A 13,885-nucleotide genomic window follows, 5' to 3' on the forward strand; every position below is an offset into this window, starting at 1 on the left:
TCATGACCTGGGGGCCGAAACCAAGAGTCAGACACTTAACTGACTGAGCCACACAGGTGCCCCAACTGAGCTCTCTATTTCATTGTCTCACTTCAGCCACAACCATACAACTGTAGATAAAACACCTATTATTTATTTCATTTGGGAGATGAAAAACAGATTTACAAAGTCGAAGCAGTCTACACTGCTATAAACTACTGATACACTTTCTGTTTCTGACAAAGTGAAATGTTACCACAATGGGTAATATATTGCTAAAGTTCTCCTTTATTTTATAACAGGGGAAAGGACCACTTGTACTTTGCAGAGAACTCTGATACAATAAAGGACTCTTTCTTCGGACTACAACACCATCTTAATTCAGGACGGAGTTTAGAGTCTATGACTCTGAAAGGCAAGGCCCCAAGGAAGCAGATGTCCCTTCTTAACAGTTCTGAATTCCAGCCTCAAATTAGGACAGTGGCCAAGAGTCGCAGTGACTCATGCATTCTTTCTTCAAACAACCCCCCTACCAAGGACCTTCTTTCAGGTATGTATGTATTTGTGAACCAAGACTAAGCTATATTTATTGGGACTACTCTGCTTGTCAGCCAGTCTTCAAAGAGAACCAAGACTTCTGTTTGAAATAAATAACCAAATAAAAGTGAGTGATCTCACTAAAGTTCTGAATTGCTCACAACTTAAAGGCAGCTCTTTTAAACCAATAAGTTACTGCTAAATAAATACTAGGTACTTAAAATTGTAGGTTTAGGGAAGGAGCCATTTAAAATGAACCTGGATACAGGGGGAAAGTTTATCATAGAGAAATATTATTCTTTATTTTTTTCCCAAATAATTCAAGGCAAATACAGTTTTTACCTCATCAGGAGATTTACTTACACTCCTGTGTAGAGGCAGGTACCAAATCTGCTTCATGTCCTGAAAATTTTTGGTCTCAGTGGGAACCTTCATTGCACAGCAACTACTGATCTTAAGTCTGGGAATTAAATAGGACTTACAGCCAAGCAGAAGTAGAAAGGTGTCAGTTTACTTGTATAAGGGCTTAAACTGAAATAAATCCAAATAGGATTATTTAGAGGTGATACTATAAAAGCAATTGAGATGCCTTATGTTATGTGATGCTCAACCATTTATCTGTGTGACATCAGGAGCATGATGGGGATTTGTCTCCATCCTTACTAGTAAATTTCCGAAGTAGAGTATCTGCAGCGTTAGTAGAAAAATCTCTAAAATAACTATTTGGGTACAAAATTTACATTAGTAAGGATATTTTTTTCATGAAGAAAGACATTCTGTTCCTTTTTTTTTTTTCAACTGAAATGTCTGCGATCCCCTGTTTTTGAAAATATACTGTGATTATAATCTTTTTTATTTTTTAAATTTTATTTAAATTCAATTATTTAACATATAGTGTATTATTAGTTTCATAGATATAATTCAGTGATTTATCAATTGCATATAGCATCCAGTGCTCATTACATCAAGTGCCCTCCTTAATGCCCATCACCCAGGTTACCCCATCCCCCCACCCACCTCCTCTCCAGCAACCTTTAATTTGTTTCCTATAGTTAAGAGTCTCTTAGATAGTGTATTAATTTTAACCTTCAGTACAATCCTAGGCTACATTAACAAGAACAAATTGTTCCATTTTACTATACTGTTTGTACTTGTCAGCTCACACCTGCAATATTTTGCTTAGGCACCAGACTTTGAGAAAGATTATTTGTTCACTCATTAAGCAGTTACTTATTTAGTACCTATCAAATGTCTGGCATTCTTCTAGGCGTCAGGAATACAGTAATTTAAATGAAAACAAAAATTTCTGCCCTATGGATCTTATATCCTAGATGGGAAGACCAATGATAAACTGGATAAATAAGTAAGTATGTAGTGTTAGATGGTGATAATGGCAGTGGGAAAAAAAACGAAGCAGGGCACATAAGAGGAGGGGATGTTAGTTTTACATAGGTTGGCAAAGGAAAAGCTCATTAAGAAGGTAATATGAGAGTAAAGATCTAAAGAAAATGAGTTCCTTTTAAGGAAAATAACTACGTTTATGAAAGGACTACCAAGAGATATTTATCTTTACAAGAGGCTACCATTTAGTGAGCATTCATTGTATGCTAATTACTATGCCAAGTGCCTTATACACATAATCTTACAAAAACCAAGTGAGATAGGGATTGTTATAACCATTCTAAAATGAAAACACAGGCTCAGAATTAGGAAGCTCCTGTCCTATCAAAGGGGAAGCTGCTCTTCAGCTCTAGTTAGACTCTAAGGTAAGGTCCTCTACTTTATCCTACTGTAAGTTCATTGTTTACCTAAGCCAGCCTTTTTTTTTTTTTCTTTTTTCCTTAAATCAAGACTTTGCTGGCCAACTGTTGAGGCCAAACAAAATATGACAAGTACAGTCCACGGGCTGCCAGTGTGCAGCCTCTTCCCTGAGAGTTATGAGGATCAGTTGGCTTACAGATGTAACAAGACAGATTATGACTCAGTCTGAGTTAATAATAACACCTGTGCAGAATGGGAAAGGACAGCTTCAAGAGGTAGTGGATTCTCTATCCCCGGAAAAGAGGAGCTAGCTAACCATCCTGTCAGGACTTTTACAGATTGTATTGAATCATCAAATGGACAGATAGGATCTTTTAAGATCCAGCCACAAGATTCTGGAAGACTAAGACTAAGTCGCTCATACTAGTAAGTAGGTCTAGAGCTGAGATTGTGAGAGGGATCTAACAAATACTTAAATATAAATATCTTCCTGGTCTTTATTGGACTGACATGACGCCAGAAAAGGGGTACAGGGCTGAATTAGTGAACCAGCTAGTATTTATTAAACAAACTACACATCCTGCTTTTGAGAATTGGGTTTGGAATAGATAGCAAGGAGTTGGACCAAAAACCAGAAGCTGTTCATCTCCTTGTGTTTAACAAGAGCTGTGCCTGAGCCATGTGGGTAATAAACAAGGGAAACATTTGTCCTGGACTCACCTGGGTGCCTTCTTTTGTGTTCAGGGAGTGATTATTGAGTTGAAGTACAGGCTGGTTGCCATGAGAGCTCTTAGAGTGTAGGTACCAGCTTCCCTTGAGAAGGGGAGGTCAGATGTTTTTTTGTTACCATGCCTCAAACTTTAGAAAAGCGTTTCCAAGAATGGCTGTTTCAACTGCCAAACCACTTGGAGGCTAGTGAATGGACCACCTGTGCTCAGATTTGTCCTACTTGTTTTCCTCAATGTTTATTTCCTTTTTAAAACCTGCTTATGGAAAGTATCTTTAAGTACTTTTTACCATTTAGATGTAAATGACTGTTTAAGTCCCTTTTGAAATATTACCATTCCCAGAGGAATTTTTTAATGGGATAAAAACTTCAAGCCCAGTTTAATTTAAGAAGTAACTTTTGAGTGAGTCAAAACAGAACACTGACCAGTCTTTTAGATCAGTCATTGTTTTGAGTATTGGGGTTGCAGTGATAAATAAAATACAGTCTTTGACCTTAAGGAATTCAGTCTAGTAAAGGAAACTGACTCTAAAGCAGATACAGTACAATTAGGTCTGATATAAGCAACAGTGGAAGAACATTTTATTTAATGGCTGATATATACTAGGCACTGTATGAGACACTGATGATACAAAACTCAACAAGAACCAATCCCTTGTCTCAAAGTTCATTGGATGAGATAGATAATTATAATACCGAGTGAGAAATTATTTGATGGAGTTAAATACCCAGAGCTTTGAGAATACGAAGGAAGTATTGTGTTTAAGGAGTTGAAGATAGTTGGGTATGGTTAAGGTACCAAGGATATTATCTCTCCAAAAACATTTTGAGTATTGATAGAAAAACTGGTTTTCCTCATGGTCCTGAAGTCAGGTGAGGTTTATTATCAACACAGCTTGTTATTATCCACTTTATTCATAAAACATTTGAATGTGCCCACCTCGTTTGAAGAACTTTATATTGAGTAAAGCCAAGGGCCAACTAGAAACTAAAAGAAAGTTTCTGGTCACATAGCAATCTTCAGCCAAATTTCCAATGCTAGCAAGACCATGTTTTCCTTACGCTTTCTCATTGAGTAAACAAGATAGCCATTTTTTGCTGAATCTCAGAGATTAAAAAGAAAAAAAAACAGGCGCCTGGGTGACTCAGTTGGTTAAGCATCTGCCTTCGGCTTGGGTTGTGTGATCCCCAGACCCTGGCTTCCTGCTCATCGGGGAGTCTGCTTCTCCCTCTCCCTCTGCTGCTTCACCTGCTTGTGCTCTCTCTCTCTCTCTGTCAAATAAGTAAATAAAATCTTAAATAAAAAATACAATGAATTCTGAATGAATTTGTGCAGCCATTATTTACATAGAAAAAAGTTAATGTATATTAAGTGAAAAACAATTTTAAAACAGTATACATGTTTTTGCAAAAGAGGAAATATATATATATATAAATACATGTGTATTTATGCATAGATTTTAAAAACTATAACAATATTCCGGGGTAGTGGCATTAATGGACATATTAGTTTTCTGTTGCTGCATGACAAATTACCACAAATTTAATGGGTTAAAACAACATCCACTTATTAGCTCACAGTTCTGTGGCTCAGAAGTCCAACAAGGTATGGTTAGGTTTTCTGCTTAAGGTATCGGATATCGACCAAGCTAAATTCTCATCTGTAAGTGCTGGGGGAAAATGCAGTCCCAATTTCATTCTTGTTGACTGAATTCAGTTCTTTGCAGTCATAGGACTGAGGTCCCATTTCCTTGCTATAAGCTGCAAGGCACTGTTAACTTTCTAGAGGCCACCTGCATCTCTTCCCACGTGGTCCCTTCCATCTTCAAGACAGTGATGATACATTAAATCTTTCTCGTGCTTCAAATCTCTGTTGACATAACCTGCAAATGGCCAGAGAAAACTCTGCTTTTAAAAGGTTTGGACTATCAAAATGATCTCCCTATCTTAAGATTGACTAATTTGGAACTGATTTTACATCTGTAAAATCCCTTTAAAGCAGTACCTGTAGATGAGTGTTTTAATCAGAGAGGAGATATATGTACACTAGAGTCGGGAATCTTGGGGAGAATTATCTTAGAATTCTAAATGGTTGATCTTTATTTTCTTTTAATTTAGTTGTATTGTCACTGAATATGTGATATTTCAGATTTTTTTTTTTTTTACTTTGTAAGATAGATTTTGAATTCTTTGTACTAACAAATGTTAGATGTTTATGGATCTTCTTGGCTTCTTTTTTTTTTTCTTGGCCTGACCACCGTATCATCATCATCATCATCGCCTCCTCCTCCTCCTTTCTTGAGAGGAAGTGCATGTATGCATATGTGTGTAGGACAGGGTGCTGAGGGGTGGGGGAACAGAGAGAGAATCCAAAGCAGTCTCTATGCCCAACACAGGCCCTAGGTGGGGCTCCATCCCACAACCCTGAGATCATGATCTGAGCAGAAACCAAGAGTTAGATATCCACCCAACCAACTGAGCCACCCAGGTGCCCCTATATCTTTCGTTTTAGAAGCTATAAAACTAGACTAAGAGAATGGACAATTGGTGTCTAGTCTCAGTTACCTCCAAAGCAACTGTGGAACCTCAAGAAAAAAATATTTCCCACTGTTCCTTGGAATAATGCCACTGGCCCTAAGCTTTTTAAAAGATGTCTAAGAACTAAAGTGGGGTTATATGTAGTATAGTGATTAAAATCATAGGATGTGGGGCACCGAGCTGGGACAGTTTGGTGGAGCATGAAACTCTTGATTTCAGGGTTGTGAGTTTGAGCCCTGCACTGGGTGTGGAGATTACTGAAAAAGCTAAAGTCTTAAAAAATAATAACAATAAATAAAATTATAGGCTGTGATCATTCTGGTTATACGGTGTGTATAACTTGAGCAAGTTATATATCCTCTCTGTCTCAATTTTCTTAATCTAGAAGATGAAATAGTAGTATCCATCTCAGAGAATTGTTAGGAGGAATAAATGAGTGAATATATTTAATATAATATACACAGAGTAGTGCCCAGCATGTGTTTGAGAGTTCAGTAAATTATTATTGCTGTTGTTATTGTTATTTTTACTCAGGGATGGGGTAGATTTTATCAGAAAGTCTGAAGACTTCATCCTAACTTTTCTATTAACTGCTGTATCATCTTAGACAAGTCATGGAAATTTTTTGGCATTCTTCATAAAAGTATGAATTTGGAATAGGTAAACACTGTAGCTTCTAAAAGTTATAACTGGTATAGATGTTAGTGTTTTTTGGATAATAGTGACATTAACTATTGCAAATAATAGAATTCAGTATGGTCTCTGGATATAAAAATAAATTATGTAGACATTATTGATGTTAATATGTATAAAAACCAATTGGAAAAGTCAGTGCATTCATGTAATGATTCCCATTGTATAACAACTCTGGAGACTGACCTCCCTCCAGAACAAATTCCATTCACTGCTGTAATGCCAGCATTTAAAACAGTCCTCTCATAGAAGCTCTGTAAACTGTCTCTTGTAAAGTGAGTGTCCTTAAGAAATTCTCAAACTAGTAGGAAAAGCAAGATACAGATGTAGTGAGAAGAAGGGCCATCTGTACCCCAATGTTCATAGCAGCAATGGCCACGGTCGCCAAACTGTGGAAAGAACCAAGATGCCCTTCAACGGACGAATGGATAAGGAAGATGTGGTCCATATACACTATGGAGTATTATGCTTCCATCAGAAAGGATGAATACCCAACTTTTGTAGCAACATGGATGGGACTGGAAGAGATTATGCTGAGTGAAATAAGTCAAGCAGAGAGTCAGTTATCACATGGTTTCACTTATTTGTGGAGCATAACAAATAGCATGGAGGACAAGGGGAGATGGAGAGGAGAAGGGAGTTGACGGAAATTGGAAGGGGAGATGAACCATGAGAGACTATGGACTCTGAAAAACAATCTGAGGGTTTTGAAGGGGCGGAGGGTGGGGGGTTGGGGGAACCAGGTGGTGGGTATTAGGGCAAGGATTGCATGGATCACTGGGTGTGGTGCAAAAAAAAATGAATACTGTTACACTGAAAAGAAATTAAAAATTTAAAAAAAAACAGGTAAGTCATTACAATATGCTAAGTCTTACAATATGTTAAGTCTTGTCATAGATGGAAAGGTGCTGAATATTGAAGGTATTGCTGTTGGATTTTAGATTTTCCATGTTCTGCTTTTGCCTTCTTCAGCACTGTTAGAACAAGGTGATAAACTGCGTAATGCCATGGTGATCTCTACAATGAAATCAAGCCCAGATACTAGCATGTTGTTGGATGAAGTTCATCCTCCTATGAAGGAAGATTTTCTTAATGCCTCAACACAGTAAGTTACAGAATAAAGATGATTCCCAACAGTTCATTTCTTAATTGTTGCTGATGTATATTTTTTGTTAAGTTATAGACTTAGCAAATAATTCTTAATGTGGTGAAAAGGAAGCCTAAACTAGGAGTTTATATACTCACAATCTAGACATAGTACTGGTACTTGCTAAATGTGTAAATGGTTAAATTCTTTGCTCCCTGTGAACTGGCATGCTTATATGTATAATGGAGATATTCTTTCCTTCCTCTCTTACAGAGATGAAATTAGAGTCTAAGGTAGAAAAGGGCTTTGTAAATTGTGAACTTTTGTATATATTTAAGGTTGTTATGTCTGAAGGATGTTAAGTGTTCCATGTTGAATCATCTCCATGTACTATCTCTTAGCTCAGTTAATGCCGATTTAGATTTTTCCTGTATATTAGCCACTCAGAAAAGTACTTTTCCACACCACAGAATCAAAGCCTTGTCTAGGGACCAGTTTAAAGACCACATAGCAGATCACCTCCTTCCTCCAACTGAGAATACATTTTGGAAACATGACACAAAAGATGATACCAGAGCTATACAGCTGCTATTGGGCAGGTAAGGACTTTTAACTATCTTTCTTCTTTTTAAATTCTTCCATCAATTCATTGTGTATATTGTTAACAGATTTATCTTCTGAAAGCAATACTTCCATGGAGTAGCCAAGTCATTCCCTTGGTTACTCATTGCATACTAAATAAAAATCACTATTTATTACCTACTAAGTAAAAATCTAGTCTTTAGCCTTTTATTCTTAGCTTCATTTACAGAATGGTCTCCAGCCCACCTTTCCATTCTTATCTCCCAACTTTATCTTCAACACCATTATTAGGGTATAATTTTAAAAACTCAGACTTTAGGGGCTTCTGGGTGGCTTAATCGATTAAGTGCCCAACTCTTGGTTTCAGCTCAAGTAACCATCTCAGGATTTTGAGATTGAGCCCCGTGTTGGGCTCCACCACAGCAGGGAGTCTGCTTGAGATTCTTTATCTCTCTCTCCCTCTGCTCCCCCTCCAACTCTCTCTCTTTCAAATAAATAAATTTTTTAAAAACCTCAGATTTTAAGCAAACACAAGTTAATTCGGGGTCTTAGTATGTCTCTTATATAGCCTATGTTGCCTATGTAATTAGGCAGGAAAAAAAAAGAGGCATCCAAATTGGAAAGGAAGAAGTACAACTATATTCACAGATGACATGAACTGGTATGTAGAAAATCTTAAAGAATCCACTAAAAAAATATTAGAACTAATAAATTCTGGAAGATTGCAGGATATGAGATCAATACACAAAAATCAATTGTATTTCTATATACTTGCAATGAGCAATCCAAAAATGAAATTAAGAAAAAATTCCATTTATAATAGCAATAATAACACTTAGGAAAAATTTAACAAAAGAAGTGTAAAACCTAAACTCTGCAACTACAAGACATTATTATTAAAAGAAATTTTAAAAGATCTAAATAAGTACAAAAATCCCAAGTTCATGATTCAGTGCAATCCCTATCAGTATTGTAACTGACTTCTTTGTAGAAATTAATAAACTGATTCTAAAATTCCTGTGAAATTGCAAGGGACCCAGAATAGCCCAGTCTTTAAAAAGAGAAAATTAGGGGGGCGCCTGGGTGGCTCAGTGGGTTAAGCCACGGCCTTCGGCTCAGGTCATGATCTCAGGTCCTGGGATCGAGTCCCGCATCGGGCTCTCTGCTCAGCAAGAGGCCTGCTTCCCTCTCTCTCTCTGCCTGCCTCTCTGTATACTTGTGATCTCTCTCTGTCAAATAAATAAATAAAATCTTAAAAAAAAAAAAAGAAAATTAGGGGGATTCACACATCCTTATTTTATTTTTAAAGATTTTTTTTATTTATGAGGGGAGGGGCAGAAGGTAAGATGGTCTTAAGCAGACTCCACACTAAGTAAGGAGCCAGACGCATGGCTTAATCTCACTACCCTGAGATCCCAAACTGAGCCAAAACCAAGAGTTGAATGCTTAACTGACTGTACCACCCAGGTGCCATTCACACTTCCTTATTTTAAAACTTAGTACAAAGAAATAACAGGTCCATTTGGTACTGACATAAGGACAAGACATATAAATCAATGGAATAGAAATGAGCTTATAAATAAACCTATGTCAGACAAACCACTAGAGACTCTGGACTCTGGGAAACAAGCTGAGGGTTACAGAATGGAGGGGAGTGGAGGGTAGGTGTGGCCGGGTGATGGGTATTAAGTGGGCACATGTAGTGAAGAGTAATAGGTGTTATATACAACTAATGAATCATTGAACACTACATCAAAAACTAATGATGTATACTGTATGTTGGCTAACTGAACATAATGGAAGGAAGGAAGGAAGAGGAATGGAGGGAGTAAGGAAGGAAGGAACCTATGTCTGTGGTTGACTAATATAAGGATATCAAGACCAATTTGTGAAGAATAGTCATTTCAACAAATACTGTTGGGACAACTGGCCAGCTACATGCCAAAAAAATGAAGTTGGATCATTATCTCAAGCCATATATAAAAAAGAATTCAAAATGGATAAAATGGCTAAATGGAAGAACTAAAATTGTACAGCTCTTAGCAGAAATACAGAGGTAAATTTTTATGACCTTGGATTCAGAAAAAGATTCTTTAATATGACACCAAAAGGAGAAGCAACAAAAAACCCAGATAAATTAGAGTTAATTAAAATAAAAAATGTTTGTGCTTCAAAGGACATTGTTAAGAAAGTAAAAGGGTCATAGAATGGCAGAAAATATTTGCAAATCTGATAAAGGATTTATATCTAGAGTATATAAAGAATTCATACAACTTAATAATTAAAGAACCAGTCAATTAAAAATATGAGCAAAGGATCTAAATAGAGATTTTTCCCAAGAAGATAGTGAAATGGCTAATATATGCATGAAAAGATGTCAGCACCATTAGTTCTCAGGGAAACGCATATCACCACAATGAGATACCACTTCATAAGCACCAGGATGGCTTGAATTAAAAAATCAGGTAGTTAAAAAAAAAAATCAGGTAGTAAAATTGGTGAGGATGTGGAGAATTTGGAACCTTCATACAGTGCTTACAGCAGTGTAAAATGGTGTACTACTTTGGAAAATAGTTCACCACTTTCTCAAACTATTATATGTAGAGTTAACATATGACCTAGCAGTTCAGCTCCTAGATATACACCAAAGGGAAATGAAAGCTACATCCATGCAAAAACATGTACATGAATTTCCATAGCAGCATTATTCATTATAGTTAAAATGTTCATGAGATGAATGAATGTAAAAAAGTAATATATTCATAAAATGTAATATTATTTGGCCAGAAAATGTAATAAATTACTGATAACATGCTCTAGCATGGATGAACATTGAATGAAACACTGAATGAAAGAAGCTAGTCACAAAAGAGAACATATTTTGTGAGTCCATTTATATGAAACATACAAAATAGACAAATCTAGAGAAAAGAAAGTAGATTAGTGGGTTCTTTATCCCTGGGTATGATGGGAGGATAAGTGATAATAGCTAGTGGGTAGTTTCTTTTTAAGGTTTTAAAGTGACTCTGGTGATGGTTGTTCATATCTGTAAATATACAAAAAAACTGAATTACTCACTTTGAGTGAATTGTATCTTACGTAAATTGTGTCTAAATGAAACTTTTTTAAAACCCCCAGTGTAGTACTATATAGTCAAGAGGGAATCTCTACATCCTGACTTTACTTAAAGAGTGAAGGATTTGGACCCCACATTTAGTGCCTCAACTTTTAAGCCTCCCACTAGAGGTATGGGCTCTGAAAACACTTAATTCGAAAGCCAGTGGGGCTTGCATTCATGTGACTCATAATAATACACACTTTCCCAGCTGCTATTTGGGGTTCAGCTTTCAATCAGAGTGCATCTAGGCACTGACTTTGATCCTCCTGTTTGGGACAATAGTAGGTCTTTGCATGCCCTCAACTACTGGGATCTACTAAGAACAATGGAGGAGGCTTGGACAATCAGAAAAATTTATGAGGCAGGTAGGGGCTTGGGAGCCAAACTAATTGATGAGGTTTATCTCCTACTGTCAAGAATAGAAACAGGTCAGAACTGTCTGTCAGGTCATTACAACAGGACTGAGACAGGTGACTGTTTTGTCTAATATGCAGAATTCAACAGAGAAAGTCAAAGAAAATGAAGAAACAAAAGAATATGTTCCAAACAAAAGGACAGAATAAATATCCAGAAATAGATCTTAGGGAAGCAGAGATAAGTGAGTTACCTGACAGAGAATTAAAAATAACAGTCATAAAGAGTACCAAACTGGGGTGCCTGGGTGGCTCAGTGGGTTAAAACCTATGCCTTTGGCTCGGGTCATGATCTCAGGGTCCTGAGATTGAGCCCCGCATCAGGCTCTCTGCTCAGACTGTTTCTCCCCCCACCACCCCCTGCCTGCCTCTCTGCCTACTTGTGATCTCTGTCTGTCAAATAAATAAAATCTTTAAAAAAAAAAAAAGTACCAAACTAATCATAGAGCTAAAGAACACAATAACTCACTGAAAAATTTGAGAGGGGTTCAGCAGCAAACTAGATCAAAGGAAAGAAAGAATCAGCAAACTCAAAAACAAAGCAGTGGAATTCAGTTAGAGATACAAAAAGAAAAAAGAATGAAGGGAGTTTAGATAGCATAAGGGACTTATGAGAAACCAGGAGACCAGCATACACATTATAGGAGTCCCAGAAGAAGGTGAGAGAGAGAGAAAGGAGCAAAAATAGTCAAAGAAATAATGGCTGAAAATTTCCCTAACCTGAGGAAAGAAACAGACATCCAGAATCAGGAATCCCAGAGAGTTTTAAGTTAGATGAATCAAAAGAGACCCATACTGTAACACAAGATAATTAAATTGTCAAAGTTTAAAAGGAGAGAATCTTAAAAGTAGAGAGCAAAAAGCAACTTGTTATTGACAGGGGATACCCCATAAGACTTTTAGCAGATTTTTCAGCAAAACCTGTAAACTAGAGGTGCCTGGGTGGCTCAGTCAGTTAAACGTCCGTCTCATGATTTCAACTCAGGTCATGATCTCAGGGTCATGAGATCAAGCCCAGTGTCAGGCTCCACACACAGTGGGGAGTCTGCTTGAGATTCTCTCTCTCTCCCTCTGCCCCTCCCCTGCCTCTCTCAAATAAATAGATAAGTCTTTAGAAAGAACAACAGAAAAAAACCCTGCAGACCAGAAGGCAGTGGGATTATATATTTGAAAGTGCTGAAAGAAAAAAAACTGCCAGCCAAGAATACTGTACCTGGCAAAGCTGTCCTTCAGAATGGAAGGGAAGATAAAGAATTTTCCAGATAAACACAAGCTGAAGGACTTAATGACCATTAGACTAACCTTACAAAAAACATTAAAGGAAATTCTTCAAGCTGAAATAATAAGATGCTAAGCAGTAACAAGAAAACATACAAAATTCTAAAACTTATGGCTAAAGGTAAATAAATAGTTAAACTGAGAATACTGTAATACTACAATGGTGGTGGGTAATTCACTTATAAATCTAATATGAAGGCTAAAAGACAAAGTATTAAAAATAAATTTAACTATAATAATTGGTTAATGGATACATGATATAAAGCTACAAAGTGTGACATCAAAAATTGAGAATGAGGTAGGGGAACTTTTGTATGTGTGTTGGTTTATCACCCTAAAATAGGCTATTATAAATATGTAAGCCTCATGGTAACCACAGAGCAAAAGTGTATAGTAAAATATGTAAAATATAAAGGAATTAAAACATGCCACTCCAGTGAATCATCAAATCACAAAGGAAGAGAACAAGAAAGGAACTACAAATCAACCAGGAAGCAGTTAACAAAATGATAGTAGTAAGTTCATACCTATCAATAATTGTTTTAAATGTAGGTAGACTAAAGTATCCAACCAGAATAGAGAGAGTACTGAATGGGTAAAAAAATAAGACCCAACTATATGCAGCCTGCAGGAGACTTTAAGGATTTATAAGCTCAAAATGAAGGGATTTCATGCAAGTGGAAACCAAAGGAGAGTTTGGGGTAGCTATTCTTAGGTCAGACAAATAGACTTTAAGCCAAAAACTATAACAAGAGGTAAAGAAAGTCATGATAGAGTGATAGTTGGTCAATTCCTCAAGAGGATATAAATGTAAATATTGATGCAGCCAAATACATAAAGCAAATGTTAGTAAATCCAAATGGAGAGACAACAACACAATAATAGCAAGGAACTTTAAATCCCACATCCCACAATGGATAGATCATCCAGACAGAATATCAATAAGGAAATCCTGGACTTAAATGACACAAACAGATGGACCTGATATACATATATAGAACTTTCCACCTAATAGGAGCAAAATACATATTTTTCTCACACACACATGGAACATTCTCTGTGATCATCTACTGGGCCATAAAACAGTTATTAATACATTTAAGGAGATTAAAATAGTGGGCATTTTTTTCTGACCACAGTAGTATGAAATTAAAAATCAATTACAAAAAGAA

The 13,885-nt window shown here is 36.6% G+C and overlaps 1 protein-coding gene across 1 annotated transcript in view; it reads left to right on the forward strand.

Moving 5' to 3' along the window:
- Window positions 1-13,885, forward strand: part of C2CD3 (C2 domain containing 3 centriole elongation regulator) — a 144,084-nt gene that overhangs the window by 22,752 nt on the left and 107,447 nt on the right. The window contains 3 exon segments of the mRNA XM_047690348.1: window positions 282-529; window positions 7,208-7,340; window positions 7,793-7,921. Of these exon segments, the coding sequence (XP_047546304.1) occupies window positions 282-529; window positions 7,208-7,340; window positions 7,793-7,921 (510 nt within the window).

This window comes from Lutra lutra, chromosome 10, assembly GCF_902655055.1.
Source record: "Lutra lutra chromosome 10, mLutLut1.2, whole genome shotgun sequence".
Classification (NCBI taxonomy): domain Eukaryota; kingdom Metazoa; phylum Chordata; class Mammalia; order Carnivora; family Mustelidae; genus Lutra; species Lutra lutra.